Source organism: Doryrhamphus excisus, chromosome 15 (assembly GCF_030265055.1).
Source record: "Doryrhamphus excisus isolate RoL2022-K1 chromosome 15, RoL_Dexc_1.0, whole genome shotgun sequence".
Classification (NCBI taxonomy): Eukaryota; Metazoa; Chordata; class Actinopteri; order Syngnathiformes; family Syngnathidae; genus Doryrhamphus; species Doryrhamphus excisus.
In genome coordinates this window covers 8,701,230-8,726,924 of record NC_080480.1, presented here as the reverse complement: position 1 = coordinate 8,726,924, position 25,695 = coordinate 8,701,230, and the positions used below count along the sequence as shown (strand labels likewise).

The window sequence follows — 25,695 nt, the reverse complement described above, 5'->3', positions numbered from 1 at the left end:
TGTGGGATGACTGTTGGGGATGAATCCGATGAGATGCTGACCTTCATCTTCACTGGGGAAAGAGGAGTCCGAGTCTGAGGAGGAAGATGGCACCTCCTTCATCCACTTCTTCCTCTTCTTTGGAGGAGGTTCTGTCTTGTCCTGAGGCGTCTTGCTTCTGGACTGGCGGGCCATCTTCTTTTCGTCCTCCTTCACACACTGCAGTGGACCTCCTTTGGCCTCCAGGACTTCCCTTGGTCCATTATCTCTCCTCACCTCCTTTTGGTTGTCCTTATGCTTCTCCCTCTCTGTGACTCCTGTTTCTGAACGTTTCTCTTTCTCTTGATCTCCATCCCTCTGTTCTCCGTCTCTTTGCTGTCTCTCTTTCCACTCCCTAACCCGTTTCTCCTTTTCCCTCTTCTCCCTCTCCTGCTTCTCCTTTTCCTGTCCTTCCTTTGTCTTGCATTCACTCTCCTGTCCATCCTTGTCTCTTAGTTCTCCATCTTTTTGTTCTTTTCCCATCCCCCTATCCATCTCCTCCCTTAGCTCTTTCTCCCGTTTTTCGCTGTCCCGTTTCAGGAGCACTGATTTGTCCCAGTCTTTGCGTTCCCGCTCTTTCTGCTCCCGATCCCGCCTCTCCTTTTGCTCTTTTTCCACGTTTTCTTTGACTCTTCTATCCCTGTCCCTCTGCTCCCTCTCCTGTTTCTCTTTCTTCTCCCTCTCCACCTTGTCCTTCTGCTCTCTCTCAGCTTTCTCCCTTTGCAACCTCCCTGCCTGCTCCTTTTCTTGTTCTTTCTGCTCCTTTTGTCTTTCCCTGTCCCTCTCGTCTCTGTCCACTCGCGGTGGGGTTTGGTTGTGAGTGGCAGGTACTTGTTTTGGCAGTGACTGTCGCCTGTCAGTTAAAAAAAGATCAAAGAGATTTTTGAAAACAGTCCATCATTAGTTAAAAACATTGAAGCAATTTTTGGTTTAAATTAAGCACAAAAATGACAAAATGAACTCAAATACAGTACAAATACAAGGCATTGGGAAGATGCACTCAAAGACACTATGTAGTATTCTACACTTGTCACTAGGTGTCAGTAATGTTGCTGCAATGTTCGGTGTGACGCACAAACACCAGATTTGATCGCTGGCTTTTACTCCAGGTTTGAATTAACTCGAATCTTCGTTTGACGTTATGCACGCCATTCAGCTCCCCGAGGGATCACATTTATAGTAAAACACAATCATGTCTTAAATAGCTTATTTACACTTATTATGTCTACTATATTGGATAATACAAGTGTAAAGGTAACTATAGGGGTGTTATTTCACATATAGAGGGCTCTAATGTTTAAAAAAACGTTGGTAAGTAGGTTTTCTATGCTCTAACTAGTCAACCACTGATGACATCATAGAGGGGTGACAGAGCTGATTTCTGGTTCATATTTCCATGTATTAGCATGCTAATAGGCTGCTAATAGGGAACACAGCTGGCTCAAGCAGCCATATTGTACACTAACCGTAAAATTTAGCCGAAAATCTTCAACGTGAACAGAAAAACATACGCTTATCAAGGTTTCACTGTATCTTCTTTCTGTTTGGTTTCTGTTGTGATGTAAATAATTTTCAAATGGTGATGGACAGTATGAGAGTTCAGTCAGGAAGCTGTGTTTGTTATCTGACCCCTTAGCAAAGGTAACCAACTGCACTGCTGCTGGCACATTTACGTACATGTGACTTTCACCAGAGACTGGAACGTTTTCAACCTACGAATGTTAGAAAGGCATTTTGTTGCAGCGTTACGGACGTGTAGCTGCAGAAAGGGGGATGAGCAACAATGATGCACTAGTTTTTTGTCATAAGAAAAACACGGTGGACCAAGACGTGATGAGTTGGTGGACTTAAAAGTCAAACATCCATCAATCTATCAGTGATGCCGAAGCAAATGCAGTTGATAAATTGCTTGACGATTGTGCCTATCTTCTATGATCTCACCACGTGACTTACCTCAGAGTCAGACCGGTTCTGTGCCATGGTTTTCTGGAACACACTCTGACATAGTCTTTCTTGTTGACATTCTCCAGGAACTTGACGTACAAACGCTGATATCGCATTTTGGCATCACCAAAATAACCCAGATACTGAAGGGAAGAGATAGTACACACAAAGCACATAACATACAGTAAATATCCGACTGGAATTACAGCAACTCATTCTTTACATAACTTCATCCGTATTTTGAGTCCTTGCATCCACCTTGAAATGATGTCGATTTTTTTTCTAAGCATACTCATCTAAAATGATATCGGACCACTTTTTTCACACCGATGCTGTCACTCAATCTCCGCTTATTTGTCCTTGTCATTTTCGACCAGCCCTGATTCAGAATGACAGCAGATCAAGGTTCTTTCAATATGGACGCCACGAGTCACTTTGCATTGATTGGAGTGGAGGCGTGGCTTGAGGCGGAGTTGCATATGCACGCTTCTAATCAAGGTGGAATCTATGAACTACAAATTGCGTGATTGTGTACGTATACCACTTTTTAATAACGTTAAGTATTAAGTATAACGTTAAGTATTGTATTGTTGTTTGGGGTTTCTGGCGTACGCAGTCAGAATTCCAGGCACAGCCCCCTGGTACCTGCCAATCATTTGGGTCGAGTCTCTCCTTTACATCTACCGCACCATGCATCTAGACTTCTGGGTGTGTATTTTTATCTGTACATCCAGTTCATCTGTTCATGAACCAGTTGTCGACATCCTCACATCAGCATAAATTGGTTGTTGACATAATCCAAACTATCACTTGTGACTTTTGGGCAGAGACAAGGCAGTTCATCTCCTGTTGCCCCTCCCACCCCTCTTCATTTGTTTTTATTGATTTTGTTGTCGACTTAAACGGGTTCAACTATCTTGATTCCCCGCCTGGCATGGGGTCTAACATAAAACTCACATTACTGGTAGCACAGAACTGCCTTTGACCATCTTTGATCTCAGGGCTGAATTTCTGCAGCAAGGCTTTCTGCACCCTCCAGATTGGTGGGGGTTCCCGTCCGGTCTGCAAGGCCATCTGAAGCAAAACAAACAGTGTGTGCTATTTATGGTGGGTTATTTATTCTCCATGCATTCTTCCCATGAGCTACACAGCAACTCACCTTGAGTGTCCCGATGTCCTCTGTTCGAACGACAAACTCATCTCGCTCACGGAAGATTCCCTCGCCTCCGCTTTCGCTGTCCTCTTCCTCACTCTCGCCAGCGATGGCGGCATCAGCCTGTTTCTTAGCCAGGTGCAAGGCGGTAAGTCGCTGCGATGCCGGGGCCTCTTCTGGGGTTGGAGGGGAGGAAGAGGATGATGGGGAAGCGGATGACGGGGAGGAGGCGGAAGCATGTCCAGCTTCAGGTTCCTGGTCCTGGTCCTGGTCAGAGCATGATGGAGGAGGCGTGGTGGATGGAGGGGGTATGGAGTGGGTCAGGGGAAGGTTGGAGAGGGGTGATGAGGGGATGGCAGGAGGAGAGGTGGAGGGAGGTGGTGAGGTGCCTGCAGTTGGAGCTTGTTGGTAGGAGACGTGATGTTTTTCAGAGGGAGGGTAAGGGGGATCCACATCGTCATCCTCCGGGATGGGATGCGGGGAGGGCACAGAAGGACACACGGGAGGGTGGGGAGAGGGTGAAGAGTAGGTGGGTGGTGAAGGAGAAATGGATGGTGATGCGGAAAGAGGCGCGGGAGCCAGCGCAGGGCTTGATGGAGTACCTAGAACACAGGAGGGGAGGGAGTCATCTTCACCTTCTGCTCATGAATGTTACATGGGAGTCACTCCCTTGCTTTGGTGCAATACAATACAATACAATACAACACAACACAACACAACACAACACAACACAATGCACCTTCAACCAACAAGTCCCCTAAGTCCTTGCAAAGACAAAAACAGTACAGAATGTGTGGTTTCTAGTAACAAAGAGAGACAGTATTATCCTCACTAGGGTCACGGATATGCTGGAGTCTATCCCAGCTGTCTTTGAGCAAGAGGCGGAAAGAAAAAAAATCCAAACCAACATGGCCCTGTGTGAAAAAGTGATTCCCCCTAAACCTAATAACAAGTTGGGCCACCCTTAGCATCAACAACTGCAATCAAGCGTTTGTGATAACTTGCAATGAGTCTCTTCCAGCGCTGTGGAGGAATTTTGTCCCACTCATCTTTGCAGAATTGTTGTCATTCAGCCACATTGGAGGGTTTTCCAGCATAATTTTTCATAGTGCTTTTCAAGGCACCCAAATCACTTCACAATGAAGTGAACCCATTAGTCCTGCCCTGGGGTAGTGTGACAGAAACGTGCCAGCCAATTTGCACTTACGGCGTCTCTGACCACCAAACATTCACCAGTGGAATGGCTTGTGTGTACTGGAGGTAAGGTGGGGGGAATGTCATGCCCACTTGCATGCCCAGTGACTGCATGGAGGGAGCGAGAATCGAACAGCCAACATTCCCGGTTCTGGACGACCTGCTCTACGTACCTCCCGACCCCCTGTCACTGATGACAAGAAGTATGTTTGGAGGAGTCAAGGCGAGGTTTTCAAACTCAAAAACACTGTGGTAGCATTCACTGGTATGATAGGGTCTCAAACTCAAAAGGGTGCCACTGGAGGTACAGTCTCGGTGAGGGTGGGTAGCATCAAGTATTCAGTCACATTTGTGATGCCAGCTCTCACATTCTATTGTGGCACTTGTTTAGTCAAAAGTTAAGTTGACATAGTTGTTTTTTTATTATTCTTCAAAGTAGTACTACTTACCATACAGTATGTGTGTTTACTTACCTGTTACATGTTGTGTTGTCACGTTTGTGTTAGCACCGTGATTGTAGCCAGTGTTCTGTCTGATTGACTTCAGTGTTCTATTGGTTACCCAACTAAAAAGCCATCGAGTCATATTTCAAATAAATACAAATATGTTAACTGAAGGGCTGCACAGCGGGCGAGTGGTTAGCACGCAGGCCTCACAGCTAGGAGTTCAATTCCACCTGTGGAAGTTGCATCTGCGAGGAGTTTGCATGTTCTCCCCGTGCATGCGTGGGTTTTCTCCGGGTACTCCGGTTTCCTCCCACATTCCAAAAACATGCTAGGTTAATTGGCGACTCCAAATTGTCCATAGGTATGAATGTGAGTGTGAATGGTTGTTTGTCTATATGTGCCCTGTGATTGGTTGGCGACCAGTCCAGGGTGTACCCCGCGACCTTTGTGAGTATAAGCGATAGAAAATGAATGAATGAATGTTAATTGAAGCTATAGAAATTCCCTCTGCAACCATCCAAGTAAACCTTTCAATGATGAATAATTATTTCCACATCTTGTACTGTAGACAGTTCCGCCACTTTTCTTTTCATATTGGTCATAAAACTTAACAGCAGGTGGCAGCAAGGATCCTGCACTGAAAATGCAGTAACCATGGCAACGGCTGGATGAAATCACGAAGGAGGACTACTTCCAAATTATTCAACTTCACCTGAAATCAACAGATAGACAGCTGGAACTTGGACACATTTGTGTAACAGCCAAACACTGGGAGGGAGGGAGCGCTCGGGTTGAAAAAAAACATATATAAATACGTCTTTAGTAGTGAATGTGTTGTGATATATTTCCATTTGCATGCATGTCTGCTTTCATCGTCTCCACCCCTCCAAACAGGCAGAAAGAGAGTTCACTCTGTGCATTGGTTTCAGCAGCTTGGTGTGTTTGTACCATAGAAGCTTAAAGGGGTTTGACTGTATTCACTCACATGATGAAAGTATGCAAACTTGCTCAGAGTGGTATTTACCTTCAGTGTTCGAAGCCTCCAACATCTGCCTTTCAGATATTCCGTCCTCTTCCTTCATCTCCTGTTCCTCCAGAGCTCCCTGCTCTGTCCTTGTTTCCTTATCATCCACAGTCTCTCCTCCTACGTCTTCCGCCTCATTCTGTTCTGCCGGTGGCTCACTTACGCCGTCTTCTTCCGCTTCTGCTTTGGACCGTGAGGAGACAAAGTTCTTCTCATCAGGAGTTTGATTGTACGCAAGCGTTCCCTCTTCCCCATTCGGTGTTGTGGTGGAGCATGCGAGGGGAGGCAAGGGGCTGAGTGGTGGCTCCTGAGGGGTTGGTGGAGAGAGGGTGGATGGTACTTTGGCCATAGCGGAGGCCATGGCAGCAGCCAGGGAGTGAGGAGTGTCATAGAGGGCAGAGATGGCGGACGAGATGCTCTTTTGCAAGTCTTGATTTTTGCTGACCGAGTCTTCCTCATCAGAGGAGAAGGACGGCAGCACCTCGAGGTTCCCTTTCAACTCCTCATCTAGAGGCTTACACGGACTCGGACAACTACCAAGCGCGAGGTCTGCCCCCTCGCTTCCTCTCGCCTCGCTGAAGGTCCCCTGTGATGGAGTCTGCGGTAATGGTGGAGTGGGGGTGATGGGTCTGATTCCACCTTTTTGAGAGGAACAGGGGTTCACGGCTTCTTGTTGACATCCATCATCGCCCAATTCTAGGCCTGACTGTTTCTTGCCTGTCTTCAGGAAGTCCAAAAAACAGGACATGAAGCCAGGTTTGAAGTCAAAAGCCTTCTCATCGACCTGAAAACAGAACACAACTTCAATCCTTTGAAATAGATTATTGCAAAATGTATATTTGTATGTACTGTAAGGTCTAAGACTACCATTAGAACAGGGGTGTTTGTAACTCATTCATTCATTCATTTTCTATGCCACCTGTCATTTCAGTCCTTCAAGTGTAATTACTGTATGTGAAGTGTACTGATTGACTTTTAAAATACACATTTTGAAAAGGCCTTTTATTGTGGCCAGCCTAAGGCACACTTATACAATAATCATGCTGTCTAATCAGCATCTTCATATGTCACACTTGTGAGGCGGATGGATTATCTTGGCAAAGGAAAAAAAGAAAAGAAAGAAATGTTGGTTAGCACACTTTTAGACAGATTGTTAACAATATTTGTAAAAATCAATTCAAATATCAATGGTGTCGTTACCAAGGGTGGTAGTACCAATACTGGATTGATACTAAAGTGAAATGATACCAGCCCTGGAAATCCGGATTCAAAATCAGAAAAAGTCTGGTTTTCGGATGAGGAGGATGAAACCTCCAATGAAAGAAAAAATCAGTTCTAGAACGTGACGATATTCTAGAGAGCAAAAAATGAATGTTATTACACACCTTGAAGCAAGAGATGACATAACTGCAGCACAAACAAGGCATGATTTTCAGCTATTATATATTAAATATGTCGACTCGCAGACTGACACTACTTCAGAATGCTCATGGGGATCCCCGCAGGAAGTCATAAACATTAAGGAGGAAAAAGGAGCACTCAGGGTCTACAAGAAGATACCAAAATAAGAGCATTATGCAATGATACCACGGTTCTACAGAATGATATACGTATAGGCACCGTTGGAAGATAATACTGCCTTTGTACCTTCTCCTATCCTATCTCCACCATCACTACTGTATGGCAGAAACAACATCACACCCATCATCATCATCATATCATTGTTAAGTTCACCTACAGGGAATTTAAAACTGCACTGATGAAACAGGGAAAGAAACTGAAAGGCACAAACGAGCATCAGACAAAACGCAACGCCGACAAAGCACGAGACTTGAGGAAGCAGGACACTTGGAGCACCAACGACAAAATCTGCATCAAGCTAAATGGAGGAGCAATAGAAGCCAGAGTGCTTGTTGTCAAAGATATCAACGATCTGGATATTAAAGATCATATTGCCATGACAACCAGGAAAATGGAGGATCCACAAAGAAAGAACCATTAATGACGTACAAAAAAGAACATCAATGTCATTTTCACTTTTCCTCTCACATTCGCAGTACCGCTTAAGAGACGGCAGGTGGCAGCAAGGATCCTGCAGTGAAAAACACAGTAACCATGGCAACGGCTGCCCTAGTAACAGTGATCTCTTTCCTCTTTTGTCAGTCAGAGAACTGGCTGTCAGTCAGCTAAAACCTGCTTTTTTCCCTCCCTCCAAACCTATAATAATCAAAAGAATAACGGCTGGAGAATTGAAATAGCTAGATTCCTTTTTTTCATGACAGCTCATGTAGCGGCTCTTTCGCAAAGTGGAGGCAGTCAGATGAAATACAGAGAACGGATGATGTTGAATTAGATTTACTCCTAAAGCTTCTGCTCTGTTGATTTTTGTGTGATGCAACTTACAGAGCTGGAGAGTTTCTGCATCGTGGCCCAGCCTTCAGGGTTCAACTGGTCTTCCATTTCTTTCTTCCATGTTATCTGCATTGAAACAAACAATCACAATCATATTCATTATGTTGGGCTAGGTGGGTACATTCCCCGTGTTATATACTGTATACTTCATCTAATTAAATTCACAATACTATGCTATACGGTCCTAAAATTTCAGGCCTACAGACTTGAAGTTCCCCCAGCAGCATGGATGGCAAATCAGCAGCATAACCATGGTAACCGAGTCACCATGATAAGAAAAGCATGTTCACAGAACTGTATAGCAGTTGGACTTGCTTTGCAAACAGAAGGCGGTCTTCCACAGCCAGAATATATCGTACATCTCAGATTTCATATCCATACCGTGTTCACAGCACGCGATGCCTCCATTTTACCTCCAGAAGGCCATTTCTGTAGAAATTACGTGTGACTGCTGAAGAAGTGGGAATGCTGGAATGGTTTGAATGGGTTGAGAAACATGGGGAAATGACATTCATTTCTATGGGAATTTTTGGGCAGGAAAATGTGGGATTCCTGAAAAACTGGCTGTTTTTTTTTTAGTTTGATTCTTTTGAATGTGAGATTGTAAGAATTGAAAAAAAGAATTGAAAAGAAGGAGAATGTGGAAAATAGATAGCTTCAGTGTTTTGATTGAGCTGAAGTGTTGTGAAAGTTATGAACGTGTTGAGTTTTGAATGTGAAGTTATGAAAAATGTGAGAATTCTTTGCCTTGTGTTTGTAGATATGCCGTATGTCCTGAATGACCTGAACATCTCATGCCAGAGTATTTTCATTCGATTTAGAAATGTGGACAGAATAGCATGTCCAACTGCATTAAGAGCATAGAACACCTGTTGAGATGAAATATAGTCACCTTTACACTCCTATTATTATTTCTTTACGTCACATTGCACAACAGTTATGCACAGACTAAAGGATCACTGCAGGGACATAAGAGACGGTCACTGCTTTACGCATCGCATGATACCAAGCCTCCAATTTATTTATTCTAAATGGAGTGGGGAAGAAGGACAAAGTAAGAAGCCAAAAACCTACCACTTCCACATGGAATGGGGGGAGAACAATGTCATGTCGGACAAGCCAAGGCTGACTACATGCAATGTTAAAGAGCACGAGAGTGGTAGTGTTTTAAATCATCAAAATACGTTATCATCAGTGTACAGCATGTATATCGAACCATGTAACATTGTCAGAGGTTTTTTTTAGAGGGCTTGATAGTCTAAATAGGTGTATCCCAATGACGTACATTGTTAGCTAGCTCATATTAACTCATTTTCTCATGTTATAATGCAGAGAAAATGAAAATTAATGTATTCACGTTTCACAAAAGGATTGTGAATGATGAGCCAAATTCCAAAAAAGTGCAGTTCTCCTTTAAGATAATGTAATTAATCATCAATGGTACATTTTAGATGCCTCATGACTGAAATGCTGCATACAATTTGTTATTATTTTTGACTATTAATAGGTCATAGTCAACTACAAAACAGCAATGATTTATGAATTTATTAATTTTTGAATTTTTTTTATTTCTGAAGATCAATTAAAATTCTGTAGAGAAAATGTGAAATTGCAGGAGAAATGGGAAATTGGAAACTTCCAGACAAAAATAGGAATTTTTGGAAAATGGACAGAGTAGCATGTCCGACAAAGGGACAGAATAAGAATAATAACCTGAGAAGACCATTTTTCTATAAATTAAGTGTGAATTTGAAAGAGCTAAAGGTCAGCTGAAATGTTCTTCGGAAAATGTGACATTTGAGGGTGAGCTGGAAAATTTGAAATTTCATTCATCTCCAGATCCATTTACTGTATTTGCCATTTAGCCGCTCCCCTGAAAAAGCTGCTGCACTCTCCCTCAAGCTGTTGTGTATAATTTGACAGGGAAGATGAGAAAATGCTCAGCTTTGGTCACACATCGCACAGTGCCAATCCATTCAAATCTGCATAGGAAAATCTGCACTGAAATCAGATTCTCTTGGGGTTATTCACATTTTAACTAGGTACTGCATTGACTACAAATGGGCGTGTTTGTCGAGATATAGCAGTTAGGAGAAAATAAAGCAGTTGAGCCATTAAAATGGGATTGAAAAATATCTCATTATCTTTACCTCTCCAGGATTCCCATGCTGCATCTTGTCCGGTGTCTGGTTTAGCTCATTTGTACTCATGTCCATGTTAGTACTGGGTCCAGGACTGGGGCCCAGAGATGGTGCTGAACCGACTGATGCATCAGACAGAACGTGATCAGTGCTGGACAGTGAATCCGTCCGCAACAAGGATTGTGAAGGTGGCATGGCAGAACCAGGAAGTGTCATCTAAAGGATAAGTTGATTTGGATCATTTACAGGACTATCAACATCAAAACAGCTGAAAAATGTACTTCCTTTAAAAGAATTATCCAACATCCCAGAAACATTCACAACAATTAGGAATTTTTAAGCATAAAAATATGTATAAAGCATAAAATATGTATCGGACTTAGCTAGAGCTGAATGCTAGTAGCAGGTAAGCAGTGGAGAGCGTGGCCAACAGCATCTCCTGTGTGAATATTCACTGCATGTGTGTTCTCTGATTGTTAATAAATTGACTGAAGTGCATCGTTGTATTCATCACTGTTCTCTATTACATTGATGCGACAATAGCCACCAGGAAGTATGTTGTCAATGCTAACGTGTGAGTCTACGTATGTCTACGAGGGCTTGTTTTCTATTATTATGTCTACTATATTGGGTAGTATAAGTTTAAAGCGCCTATAGGGGTGTTACTTCATGTCTGCAGGGCTCTAATAATGGTGAAAACTGTATTTACAAAGTCATAGACAGGTTAAATAGAAGTATTGGTAAAATGTGCTAAAACCAGTAACAAAGTCATTATCATTAGTTTAGATTGTACAGTATACTGTATATCAGGGGTTTTCAAATGAGAGGGATAACATAGGGAGGCATTGAAAAGGGTGCTGTGCGTAGAATACGACAAAAAAATGCAGTTAGACCAGGGGTGGGCAAACTACGGCCCGGGGGCCACATCCGGCCCACCAAGTGTTTGAATACGGCCCGCCCGTTCTTTCCAAAGTATTTCATTTAAACTCAACATACAACCTGGTATCATGGCTTGAGCCAACATTTTTGTTATTTGATGTTGTGTGTTGTTTACACAGTGCTCCTGAAAAAAGGGACACAATAATATAAAATAATAATAATAGGGATGCACGGCGGTTGAGTGGTTAGCGTGCAGACCTCACAGCTAGGAAACCAGGGTTCAATTCCACCCTCGGCCATCTCTGTGTGGAGTTTGCATGTTCTTTTCATGCATGCGTGGGTTTTCTCCGGGTACTCCGGTTTCCTCCCACATTCCAAAAACATGCTAGGTTAATTGGCCACTCCAAATTGTCCATAGGTATGAATGTGAGTGTGAATGGTTGTTTGTCTATATGTGCCCTGTGATTGGCTGGCCACCAGTCCAGGGTGTACCCCGCCTCTGGCCCAAAGACAGCTGGGATAGGCTCCAGCAACCCCGCGACCCTCGTGTTGATAAGCGGTAGAAAATGAATGAATGAATAATAATAATAATAATAATAATAATAATAATAATAAATATATATATATAAAATATTTAAATATAAAATAATAAATAATAATATCAGATTGCATGACACTTTTACAGATACAATAATACCAGGCAGACTGTTACGTGTAAAATGTATAGCCCCGTCAATTTTGTTAAATCAATGCGGCCCGCGAGTCAAAAAGTTTGCCCACCCCTGAGTTAGACCGTAAGCCCACCAGATGACAACAAAGTTATAGTTGTACAGTAAATATCTCTGTAGCGAGAAACATGTGGATATTTAAAAAAAAAAATAAATAAAGCTTGTTCAAAATGGCCTTGAAGTTTGACGAAATACTAGGAAATCTTGAAGGGAGGCCAACAATGTGAGACTTACTGTAACTCTAACTGTATGATAGTGTATGCATGTTGTCCCATGGATTTGACGTTACCTTGATGGGGCTGTCTGGATCATGTTGCAGCTGTTGGGCTGGTTGATGCAGATGTTGGTAATTGGGTTGCTGATGATGCAGTTGGTGGTGAGAGGAGGGCACGTGATGGTGCAAGAGATGCTCTTGTTGCTGTTGTGGTATATGGTGGTGGTCCAGCAGTTGTCTGTGATGTTCTTGTGGCTGCTGCTGGATTAGCTGGGGTTGGTTGAAGTGTTGTTGTGGATGCTGCTGATAAAGGTTGGGTGCTTTGTTCATAGCTTGATGCATTTCCGTGAGGCCTTCCTCCCTCTTACCACGACCCCTACCCCTCCCACGGCCCCTTCTACTTTCTCCAGCTCCTGATCCCATCAGTCCCCGGCAGTATGTGGGTTCTGGAAGAGGACGTATACGTGGTCTACCTCGGGGGCGAGGAGGGCCTTCACGTTTCGGTTTTGTTGGCTTCCTCCCTCTTTTCTTTGGGCCATCCTGATGGAGAAGTGGCTGAGAATGTCCAAGGGAAGAGTAGCTGGATGGGTGGCAGAAGTCCATGTCACCCATCAGTGGACTGAGCCCACTGACTCCTGATGACCCACCAGCCTTCCTGCAGCTAGAAACCAAGTCGGGGAGCAGGTCAGGAAGGCGTCGACTGTTTAGACGAATATCTGCTGGAACGTCAGCTTTATCCTCATCGTCTTCAAATTCATATTCTTGCACATAGTTTTTCTTGGTCAGAGGCTGCGGTTCCCGTCGCTGTTTGAGCAAGTAAAATGAGCTGGTCTTCAGCAGTTTCTTGGGTCGGGAGGAACAAAACATACCTGAGGTCATACCGGTATTATTTCCTCCACCGACTCCCACAGATCCTGTCATCTTGTTGACTGAGTCGCCCCCTTGAACGGCCGAATTCAATCCCATAGCAGAGGTCTGGGACTGTATGAGACCAAGCTGGTCAGTGTTCACGGTTGATGGTAGCGGATGGGTTTTCATAGAGTCAAGATCTAAATGCAGATTTCCATTTCCTGTTCCCGAAAGGTTGTGACAATACTGCCCATAGCCTTGATCGCCATGATGACCAACCATACCGTACCGTTCCCCAGCACCTCCTGTTTTAAGGATATCCATGCCCTCTTGACCCCGACCTTGGGAAATGCTGTCTTGGGCAGGCTGTCCAGCCACAGAAACCCCTGCACAACTCGACTTGTAATTTGCAGAGCAAAACATGTCCTCCATTCCTGGAAAGAAAGACCGATCTTCATCATTTAACAGAGAGTCTGAAAAGCACATTGATGTTAAAGATGTAAAATGTTCCTGTTGCTGGCTTTGATTCTGTCTCGGTTCACCTCCTGGGCTCAGAGTGTCAAACTGCGGTGGCTTGAGTCTGTGGGTGTGGGGCAGATGGTTCTCTGTCTCCCTGGGTTGGGACTGTTGTTGGGGAGTTCCCATGTTTCCCGTTATCCGATGAGACTGTGGGTGAGTTAACTGGGAGTGGGGAAGTTGATGTTGGCTGTGTGCTTGCTGTTGATGATGGGCATGAGTCTGGGGTTGGTTGAGGTGGTGCATGTGTGACGTGGTGGGTAAGCCCAAATCTGGTTCCGAGAGAAAGCTGTGAAGCTCCGGGGCTGTTGGTTGTCGATGTTGATGGGATGACAGACTGAGCAGCGGCCTATGTCTCTCCCCAACAATAGCATCTCCTCCCGTAATAGCACCAGTCCTTATGCTGGTTCTATCTAGAGCTCCTCCACTATCACCGCTCCGTGGCTGTGACAGAGACTGGTCCAACATACCGAGTGGGGACAGGGAGTTCTGCCTGAGCTGGCTTTGATCTCTTGGCACGGTGAGGCTGTACCGTGTATCCAAACTCTGATTCTGTAGCTGGAGTTGCAGCTTGGAGGACTGGGAATCGACCCCTGTGGGTACTGCTCCTCTAGCGGATTCCATGATGCCATGTTGACTCAAGGGATGCTGTTGTGGGGCTCGCTGGGGGTCCATTTTAGTCTGTGAGGTATGGGACATGGCAGACTGCAGCATGTGAGTTTGCTGAGGGCAGTTTGGTGGTGAATTCATCATGGGGTGAGAAACCTGGTTTTGTCTAGCCTGCTGCGCGTCCGGTGTGTTGCACATGTAGGAACTATCTGGTCTATCTGAAGTCTCCATGTGATGAGGATGGTTTTGCTGAGAATGATGAGAGGGCTGTGTGTGCTGAGAAAGATGAGCCTGCTGACGTGGTTGAGAGTGGGGTGACATACGTGGGATAGAGTGGGAATGCGGGTGCTGTGTGTAGGGATCCCCTCTCCCATAATGGCCCACAGAACCTAGAGAGTCATGTTCTGATTGTTGACACGGCATATTATGGGATAGAGAAACAGAGTCTGTGACTCTTTCCACACCTTCAGAAGTAGACTTTGATATTTTCAACTCTGAATTGGTGTGCTGTTGCTTTGACTGCGATATTTCCAACTGACTATCCAACCTGCTGGTTCCATCAGTAATTGATGCTCCGGGGCCTGAAATGCTAGTCGTGCTGTTTGTACGAATTACACTGTGAAGGTGAAAACGTTCCTCTGAGATCTTATTGATGTCATAGGTCACTCCCTTGGTATCCGTATCCCCAGTCAGTGTGAGTTGTTGTGGTATTTGCGGAGGTGGAGGTGGGTGATTCCGGGCAGAATGAGAAGTTGAACTCTGTGTGTGTAATAATTGTTGGATGAGGAAGTCATCTTCTTCTTCCTCTTCTTGGGAGCGCTCAACCCCAAGCATGTTGGTCTGTGTTTTTGGTTTTGGTGGAGTTGAGTGGTACGACTGCTGGTTCTGGGCTTGTTGCGGTTCAGTAAAACCTTGGGAAGATGGCATAAAAGTAGGGGAAAGAATGGGGGGCAGGTATTTGCTGGCCCCTGAGCCTCCAGGGGATTGTGCAGGTCGAGCAGAAGCAGGAGAGTGCAACCCAGGATGGGTGACAGCAGAATTGTTAGAAGGTGAGGGACTGGACTCATTCAAGTGGTACGAACTGCTGCCTCCACTGGCAACACTGGCAACCCCACTTCCTGAACCTGCAGATCCAAGTCCAGTATCAAATGTGGCAACTCCTGAAGCCCCGCTTCCTGTTGATCCTGCATTGCTCCCATACCCCAAAGAAGGACTGTCTGTTCTTCTCAGAGAGGTTGAGCTGAAGTTTGAGTCCCCAAAGACTATCTCTGCTGAAAATGAGCGTCCATCTGAGCTTAAATCAGTGAAAGCTTTCCCTCTGTTTCTCCCTGCTCCCGAGCTCATGTCATGTGTGTTCGGTGAACTAAAGGCTCCATAAGACTGACTCATGTGAGTTGTCGTTGGCTGGTTGGGAGAGTAGGACTGGCCTTGTTGCTGTTGGGGGTTCTGGCCTTGTAGGCCTGTGCTGGATACGGCCGTGGGTGGAGAACTATATGTGGAGAGGCATGTTTTGGATGTTGGCTGGGTGGATGACACTACTGCTAAAGGAGGCGGTGCTGGTGGAGGTGGGGGCTGCTGACGAGAAGGAGCACACAAAGAGTCACTGCTAATCTTGGGGTTTGATGAGGATGACGAGTTGGTGGATGAGGCCAGTGGTGGGGGAGTATGTGGGGCTCGGGAAGAGGATGATGCGGGGTTTGATGAAGAGTAGCCACTAGTGGAGCTCTTGGTTTCCTTACTACCAGATGAGGTGGAGGCCAAGCTGGAGGAAGAAGAAGTGTATGATGTTTGAATATTAGCTTGATATGTTTGCGACTCAGACTGCGGTGAGGGTTTGGGGTCTGAGGGTGGACTCTGTTCCCCCAAGGGACTACAAGACACACCAGCATGCCGGTGTTGACTTGGTATTTGCTGATAGCCCACGGACCCACCACATCTAAGATATTGCTGTATTGGCGGCGCTGTGGACTGGGCTGGGGATGAACGTTGATAATTCTTGATAACACTGTCCTGCCGGGGACCTGCCCTGTCATGGGGAGGCAATGGCTGAGGGGGAGTTGTGGGTATCAGGGCTGGCTTGGAGGAGAACATAGAGGCATTATAGAGCTGAGAGGACTGATTGTGGAGTTGGGAGGACAGCAGGTTAAACTGGGGAGGGGGCAGGTGGCAACTGGAGGAGGTGGGTGGGGCATGGTTTTGAGGAGGTGCCGGTAGCTCCTGGGAGCTCCGGTATGCGGCACTCTGGGAAGACAGCAGGCGATCAAATCCCAAGCTGGACTGGGAGGGTGGTTTAATGTGCAGCAGGGGATCATGGGGGGACAACAAACCATTGGACGATGGACTATAGGTGGATGTGTCCTGGAGGGATAGTGAAGGAGTGAAAGAGCGTCCAGAGAAGGAGCCGGGATGCTGGTATGCAGAAAGGGCTGAGGAGGAAGGGAAGGAGCTGGAACCTGGAATAGCCCCAGAAATAAAGAGCTCCGTCGGGGCCGGTGTATGCATCGCTACAGGACACAGATCAAGATTAAATGGATAGTGTTGCCTCCACTTGGAACTTAGAAGTGTATGCACTGCAACAGCATCAATCACAGTTCAGATTCAACAAATGAATGTACATTTGAATACAACAGTGGAACCCGTTTATGTTGACAAGCCATCCCTGTCAGTCAGCTACTTTTGTTGACGTGAACTTTCAGACTCAAGCGCCAAATTAACTAAACAGATTTGTAGTTATGTCCAATCACTCATTCATTCATTTTCTACAATAGAAACAAATAACGAAAAGAAAGGAGCACCAGGTTTAAAAATCCTATATTACTACCTACTGTCCTGATGTCGCTGGCTAAATCCACTAGTGACTATTTTCGGTTATGTCGACAGCCACTTATGTCAACACGAGTCAACCAATCTGAGGGATGTGGGCTTAAAAGAGTCCCACTGTGGTTGTTGTGTTTCGTATTAAACTGGGATTCCTCTAACAAGTTGACACTCACCAGTCTGCCAAGAAGGAGTGCGGAACTGTGTGAGGAGGGAAGAAGCAGAGGGTGGGGGCTGAGGGCCCCGTGAATCCAAAGCTGAAATCAGGTTCATGACGGATGGATCGGGACCTGAGGGGCCCGAGTGGTGGAGGCTGGCATCAAACAGCCCTGAGAGACCTGGCAACAAAGCCCGTTCATTTAGTTTTTACATATACATTCATTTCGGGACATGCACACTAAAGACCACCATAGTTATTCTTCTACATTGTGTTCTTAGTATTTCTACAAATATCTCCTTTTCCTTACCAAGCGTGGGTCCGCCCCAAGACCCACTATGCCTGGAACTTCCCGGGTGGTGGTTGGTTGCATAGCCCTGGAGTGGGTGAGGGGTGTAGGCTTGCCGGTGGAGCAGGTCTGAGTCGGGATGGGATAACCTGCCACTCCCGTACATGAGGCTAGTGTAAGGTACATAAAAGATAAGGTAACAGGGTAAAAAAAAACTGTTTAAAATGCATAAATATGTTTAGAGCATTTAATAGTTCATGTCATACATATACAATTCAGTTGTAAAAGAAAAAAAGACACCCTACGTTTTTTTTTATATGTTTGTTTCTAAAATAACCAATTTGGGTGTAATACCGCAAGGTCCACTAGGGGTGCTAGCAGCGATGGTGGTATAGAGTAGGTGACAAAACAACAGAGGAAGAATAAATCCTGAGGGTGAATATACGTCAAGTCATCGTGGACTGTCTTCCTTATTCTGTACCACAGGTTAGTACAAAGTAGAGGTAATTTATACTTATGGTTGTAAAGAGTTTAGAAAGTTGCTAGAGTAAACAGCTGACTGCAAAATGTTTGTTACAAAATGTGTTGTAGAGCATTTGAACATAAGCGAAATGGCTAATGCTAGCAAGCCTTAATGTACAGTTAACAGCATGAAGCAGGCTAACTGATATATGTGAAATGTGTCTGGAAACAAATGGGTAATTGTTGATGTAATCATCTTATGATATCTTAAGTGTTGTTATTTTTGAGAGGAAGAATAAATCCTGAGGGTGAATATACGTCAAGTCATCGTGGATTGTCTTCCTTATTCTGTACCACAAGATTTTCAATGCATACCCCTCTCCAGGTTGTGGAGGGGCAACACTAAGGACAGAGAATCATCATGATGTTTTATGCTTGGATTGTGGTTCACTGTTATCTAGTGGATCAATCTGAGTTGTCTACATATCTGGTAACAGGTTGTGGACCATACTGGATGCACATAATGGTGTCCTTCTGACCAATGTTGCACCAACAAATACAATAAAACTGTCCACAATGTGTGGCCAATACTGCCCAGTTTGGTAAATACAGGGCTAGTATTGCCAATACTGATAACATGGATACCATTATTTTTTAGTGAAAATTTCCAAAATCATTAAATTATTTTGTGATTTGGTGTTTGTTATTATAAGAATAATAAAAACACAGAACAACCAACTTATTAGTGTATCTTTATCTGTACTATGTAATATATAATTTTTTTTGCATGTTTGTCAGCCTTAAATGTTTCAGATCATCAAACAAACCATACTACCACCACCATATTTTACTGTTGGTATGATGTTCTTTTTCTAAAGTGTGGCGTTACTTTTACGGTAAATGTAATGGGACACACACCTACCAGAAGTTCAACTTTTGTCTCGTGAGACCACAGAGTACTTCCCAAAGGTCTTACGGATCATTGAGATGTTTTCTGACAAAATTGAGACGAGCTTTAATATACTTTTTGTTCAGCAGTGGTTTTGGTCGTGGAACTCTGCCATGCAAACCTTTAGTTCTTTGGATGTTGTTGTGGGGTCTTTTGTGACCTCTTGGATGAGTCATTGCTGCACTATTGGGGTCATTTTGGCCAGCTGTCCACAGGTTCACAAGTGTTCCATGTTTTGGCCATTTGTGGATAATGGCTCTCACTGTGGTGTGCTGGAGTCCAAAAGCTTTAGAAATTGTTTTATAACCTTTTCCACACTGATAGGTCTCAGTGAATATGTGTTTTAACAGGGGCTTTTCATTGTACTCTAGATGTTTTTGTCCCTCAATAAGTTGTGTTGTCTTTGATTAATATTGAAATGAGTTTGATTTGAAACATTTAATTGTGACAAACATGCAAAACTCTTTCATACCACTGTATACACAAACCACCATACACATTCACACCTATGAACAATTTACATAGATTCTTTAATCAACATACTTTTGGAATGTGGGGAGATCATGCTAGGATCAGTTCGATATTACCCTTGGGATTTAGATTGATGCGCCTATCCCTGCTGTCCACAGCTACTTGACAAAGTCGCTTAACCTTGAGAAAGCAACATCAACTATCCATCCATCTTCTGCTCCGCTTGTCCTCCCTTGGGCTGTCTTTGGGCAAGAGGCAGGGTACACCTTTCAATGGTCACCAGACAAACAACCATTCACACTCACATTCACACTGACTGACAATTTAGAGTCCCCAATTAACATAGCATGCATATTTTTGGAATGTGGGAGGAAGCCGGAGTGCCCGGAGAGAACCCCCGCAAGGGGAGAACATACAGACTCCACAGGGAAACGTTCCAACGCCGATAAAAACCCATGACTGCGACGCCAACAAGCTAACCACTAGATCACCTTGTGACCATCACAACAACAGAAATTCACACATGCAACAAAGTGTCATCTGATCTGCAAAGGAGCAGCAATCATGATAGTAATCTGTTTTTTTACTCAAACTCCTGTAGGCTCTGATATGTATCTGATTATGAAATACATTTTCAAGATATAAGCAATGATTTGTTTTGTTGGGAAAAACAGAGAAGAAACTATTGCACTTTTTAAAGTCAGTAGATACAGTAGAATGTCAATGCGAGATGGTGAAGCTAATATGGAAAAGGTAAAACTGGTTTATTTTTAATATGCATAAAAGCTTAGAATGATGTACATCACATAACAATTCAACATGTTCAAAAAGTAGGAGTAGGAAGAAGCAGAGCTTATTCAATCCAACTTCTTCTCTGTTTCACAGCAATTACCCTTCTACTGATTTGGTCACTTCCTGTATTCAACATTTAAGACAAAAATGTACTATAGTAAACTTTTTCTACTTAGCCGATACAGTCATATAAGCATAAGCATATCGATATTGTTGGTAAAAACAAGTGCAGGAGTACTAGTATTTTGACTTTATTCTCGTAAAATTACAGCCCTTTTTCCAATTTCTGCTGTTTGTTATTTTCCAACTATATTAACTTTCTTCTTGTGATTATGACTTTGTTCTCATATTTGGACTTCATTCTTGTAACATTATAACTTTCTCAGCAACCAAAATTTCCCCCCAAAATGCGTTGTTTTGTAGTTCATCATAATATTCTGACTTTTAAAAAAAATAACTAAAATGATTTTTTTTCTCATGACATTGTTATCGTAAAATTAAGACTTTCTCTATTAAATTACAACTTTATTCTCTCAATATTTTGACTTTATGGTTATAAAGAAATTACCACATATTTTTCCCTTTTGGCAAAAACAGCTGAGGGCCACAAATGGCCCTTGGGTCACACTGCCTTAAGCATTGTATATTAAATATACTTGGCATGAACTTGTATAATAGCAAATAAATATGTAATAGATGATAGATAATGCCTTATTAGGATAAGTATATCAGACACTGTGTTCAGTCCTATTCTCCCTTATATTTATGTAAACAATATGTTTGTACTCTTTCTTAAACTGGCTCATATTCACTTTTATATGTACGTCTACTATACGGCATAGACATATGTTAATATAGGTTAAGAATGGATTGTCGAAAAAATAGTGACGGTCTCATTACATCTGGTGTTACCATTTTCGACAAAACTTTAATGAAAAATTTTAACTCAAAAATGTATTGATCTCCATTGTTGTAGTTTAATCGTTGTAGATTGTAGATTGTTGTAGTTTATTTCTTGACCTACATATAAAACAAGACTGAATGAGGTTCCACTGTACAATAGAAGTGGGATGGCATGTAGTAAGATAGAAATGTTGACAGCCAATGGGAGACCATCTGTATTTACAAGGCGTCACAGTCAACACAGCAGATGACACTGTTCATGACGGAGGATAAAAATATCCGCCACCAAGCAACTGGCCATGCAAAATGGCATCTACAATCTTGGTGTTGATTTGTATCTCATTAGTTTATCATTTGGATGATGAAAGACAATACATGAGTTAAATATAGACATTGCTTTAGGGTGGCACTGCTTTTGGGGAAGTGGTTAGTTAGTTTGAGTTTGATGTTTCAATAAATGTCGAGACGCCCGAATTGTCGAACATTTGGTACGCCAAGTCGGTCTTTCCAAAGATAATCACGCTCAGTGGCTCTCACAGTGACACGGTGGGTGTGGTACAGTATTTATTTAATACAAGGATAACCGAAACGTGGCCTGGGGCCATTAGCTCATGTGTTTAACCTTTATTTTCATTCGGTACGCAGTAGAGTTGTGAACTATAAACATACTGTATCTGGTTTGACAAGAGAGTGATGGAGGTGCATCGGTCGCAGCCTCCTGAATCAGCCGTGCGAAAATCCATGCTACTTGAACAAACAATCTTTTATGATATTTGTTGTGGAGGGATCATTTTTTAGGCTCTGTTAATAAGACAAAAACCAAAACAAGTACAATGTTCTCAAGTTATTTTGTGTTTTTTGTTGTTTCCGAATAAAAACTTCTATTGTGCAAATAAAGTATTTTATATTTACTTAGAAACTCCGCCCAAATTATTCCATGAATTTTAACTGATTAATAATCTGAAAAGCAAATTGCAAAAAAGGTCATAACAATTAATTCAGATTTGGATTGATTCAGATTAATCATATGTCCAACTTAATTTTTTTAAAGTATCGGTATCGATATCTGCGATACTGGCCCTGTATTTACATGGTATCAGACCGATACCAAATCTAGCAGTATTGCACTCCACTAATTCCCACATAGTATCAGCAGTTGGGACTAAATATGATATGAAAGAAAAATGGGGAAAATACTGTATATTGGTGCATCTGTGCAGCATGGGAGAAAGTTAAATGGTGCGTTCAAGGACCGTCAAATATAACAGGACAAGTCGCCGCTCACAACAAACAACCTAAACATGCGAAAACAGTGGGATTTCCAACTTTATACTATTTTGTAAATAAAATAATGGCCAGTTGCAGGGCAGACGAGTGGTTAGCGCACAGGCCACACAACTAGAAGACCGTAGTTCAATTCCACCCTCGGCCATCTCTGTGTGGCGTTTTAATGTTCTCCCCGTGCATGCGTGGGTTTTCTCTGGGTACTCCGGTTTCCTCCCACATTCCAAAAACATGCTAGGTTAATTGGCGACTCCAAATTGTCCATAGGTATGAATGTGAGTGTGAATGGTTGTTTGTCTATATGTGCCCTGTGATTGGCTGGCAACCAGTCCAGGGTGTACCCCGCCTCTCGCCCCAAGACAGCTGGGATAGGCTGCAGCACCCCCGCGACACTCATGAGGATAAGCGGTAAAAAAATGAATGAATTCAAGAAATAATGGCCCGTATTTGGTGATTATGTTTTACACTGGTCACTAAGTGTCAGCAGGTGAAACAAATGTGCTTGTAAACAGTTTTTTAGAACACTCCAACTACAAATCTATTCAAATTTTAGATCAGATATCCTACTGGATGGTCAGGTCTGGAACCAATTAACTGTGATAAATGAGGGATTACTTTGTGTGGGTATTTTATAATATATGTATTCCTGCAAATGTGTCCAAACATGACGGGGCACCTTGTATAAAGTGGTGTGAAAAAGTGTTTGTCCTTTCCCGATTTCTTTTTTTGTCACACTTGTATGTTTCAGATCATCAAACAAATTTAAATATTATAGTCAATGACAACACAACTGTTAAAACATACCTTAACTGACATCAGTGTGGAGAAGGTTCTAAAGCCATTTCCAAAGCTTTTGGACCACAGCAAACCACAGAGAGAGCCATTATCCACAAATGGCAAAAACGTTGAACAGTCGGGAACCTTCCTAGGAGTGGCCGCCCTACCAAAATGACCCCAAGAGCACAGTGGCAACTCATCGAAGAGGTCACAAAAGACCCCACAACAACATCCACAGAACTGCAGGTCTAACTTGCTTCAGTTAAGGTCAGTGTTCATGACTCCACCATAAAAAAGACACTGGGCAAAAACGGCCTCCATAGCAGAGACAAAAACCACTGCTGAACAAAAAGAACATTCATCAGTTCAGATGTTCAGAAAACATCTTGATGATCCCCAAGACTTTTGGGAAAATACTCTGTGGTCTGTGTGTCCAATTATATCTGGCGTAAAAGTAATACTGTAGTTCAGAAAAAAAACATCATCCCAACAGTACAATATGGTGGGGGTAGTGTGATGGTCTGGGGCTGTTTTGCTGTTTGAGGACTTGGAAGACTTGCTGTAATAAACCTCAAGCTGAAACCAACTTGGGTTCTGCAGCAGGTCAATGATCCAAAACACACCAGCAAGTCCACAAAATGAGGACTTTGGAGTGGCCTGCTTGATTGCAGTTGCTGCTAAGGGTGGCCCAACCAGTTATTAGGTTTGGGGGGGGCACTTTTTTCTACACAGGGCAATGTAGATTAGGATTTTTTTCTCCCTTAATTATAAAAAAAAAATATTCAAAAACTGCATTTTGTGTTCAGTTGTGTTGTCATTGACTAATGTTTCAATTGGTTTGTTGATCTGAAACATCTAAGTGTGACAAACATGCAAAAAAATCTGAAATCAGGAAGGGGGTAAACACTTGTCCAATAACAATACTGATACTGCAACATTGTACAGTGGATCACACACATCTCGTAAATTCAGCATATATGTGGATTTCTGTGTGACAAACATGCAAAAAAAATGTACACTTTACACTGTACGCTTTTTAACATTGCTTGTTATTGAGTTGTTTTTCTAACCTTTTTTTACCTTACCATTTACCTTAAATTTTGAGAGACTTTGAGACAAAGCTCTGCAAGACAAAAATAATAAAAGTCTAATATTAATCCCGCAACTAATAATAATGCTGCATCTCAATGCCCTAAGTACTATATTATATACAATATGAATGTACTTATCACTCGGTTATGTGTCCTGTGTCACTAAAAAGATCACGGAGCAGCAGCCAGCATTCTTTTCCAGAGAAGCACACCGACCATGAAGCAGTGACGTGGTTGTCATGGCGACCGCTCACGTGAAAATGAAGCTAACGAGTGTTAGCAGACTTTAGCATGGCTTCTGGGGCCGTACTTCATTCCGACACACAGCTACCTGCATTGGCGTGGTGAGGGGAAAAAACCCACCGGGTTATTAATCATTTACTGACGGGTAGCAGACCGTCGTCGTAAAGGTTTACAGCGGCATGAACATTCAAGTCTACATTTGCTTCCGTGCTAATTAATTAGCTAGCGTCTCGCTGACGTTTAATCCGGCGACGGTGCGTTGGTCAGTCACGTGACATGATTGCTTTAGCGCCGTTTACTAATAAGAACAATTAATAGGACTGCCAAATAAAAGGTTAAAAAAACGAATCATATTTTTTTATGAAATGCATTAATGCGCATTGGCTGCAATTTGCAGTCAATTAGCAGCGCCTGTCATGCATTTGTGGACAAAGCTGCAGCGGTGATGGATAACAATGCAGCCCTGATGGGAGCCCGGTTGTTCTTTTTTAAACCACACACACCTCTGTAGCGTTCTCATGATTTTAATCCCTCTCCTGTGTCACTATTAACCTTGCATTTTAGAGACGCCCCCTCCTAGTAGCCCCCCGATGACAGTACGACTGACTGTACCTGAGACTTACGGCCATGCAAGCACCTTGCAGGCTCGGTGCAGAGGCGTGCAAGAGAGGAGGAGGGGGTTTTACCTTGCTTTGGCCGATCTGTCGTAACTCCATCCGGTCCCGGAGCCGAGATCTCCGAAGCCAGCAGCTGCGGGATAATTCCTCTCCATGAAAGAAAAAGGCAGGCTGGATGAAGATGGGCAGATAGTGCAAGGGGGGAGGAGGCGGAGGATGGGAGAGAGGAGGAATGCTTTCCTTTAGCGCGCTCGCTTCTGTTTATTTCTCCGCTAGACTGGGAGGAATAGAGGAATGGATGGAGGAGGAGGAGGAGGAGGAGGAGGTCACAGCAGTCAGGAACACCTCCTCCCTCCTCCTCCTATGTTTCACTGTCTATTGTCTCCCACGTTCCTCAGCAGCTCCAATAAGCAAGAGCGCCCACTCCTCACTAAAAAAAGACACTCAAATTTTAGCTCCTCTCAAGACGCCATCTTCTCTCTCAGCCCACCCATTCTCTCCCAGACACACCACCATTGTCAGGAGGACAAATTGTGGTTGGAGTGATTTTTTTGATGACCAATGGTCTGCCGTTTTAAGGACAAACACGTGCAGAAACGTGCAGACGAATGGCGCACTGACGTCTGTCTGCCGTCAGGTGCGTGTGTCTGTACCAGCCAGACAAGTTAGGTACAATGAAATCAGGAGTGGGCGGGTCGATACCAATATCGCTTTTA

The 25,695-nt window shown here is 43.5% G+C and overlaps 1 protein-coding gene across 2 annotated transcripts in view; it reads right to left on the bottom strand.

Moving 5' to 3' along the window:
• prr12b (proline rich 12b) overlaps nt 1–25,616 on the bottom strand; it is a 30,657-nt gene extending 5,041 nt beyond the window's left edge. The window contains exons 1-11 of one of the 2 annotated variants that reach the window (XM_058048281.1): nt 25,049–25,616; nt 17,412–17,560; nt 17,121–17,282; nt 12,229–16,631; nt 10,342–10,548; nt 8,183–8,257; nt 5,780–6,563; nt 3,122–3,717; nt 2,920–3,036; nt 1,972–2,105; nt 42–871 (exon numbers count right to left, since the gene is read on the bottom strand). In XM_058048281.1, the coding sequence (XP_057904264.1) occupies nt 42–871; nt 1,972–2,105; nt 2,920–3,036; nt 3,122–3,717; nt 5,780–6,563; nt 8,183–8,257; nt 10,342–10,548; nt 12,229–16,631; nt 17,121–17,282; nt 17,412–17,560; nt 25,049–25,134 (7,543 nt within the window). In that variant the 5' untranslated portion in view covers nt 25,135–25,616. Of the gene's footprint in view, nt 1–41; nt 872–1,971; nt 2,106–2,919; nt 3,037–3,121; nt 3,718–5,779; nt 6,564–8,182; nt 8,258–10,341; nt 10,549–12,228; nt 16,632–17,120; nt 17,283–17,411; nt 17,561–24,335; nt 24,627–25,048 lie in introns of those variants that run through there. The other variant, XM_058048282.1, reaches the window with a different exon arrangement.
• Between the last annotated feature and the right edge of the window lie 79 nt (nt 25,617–25,695).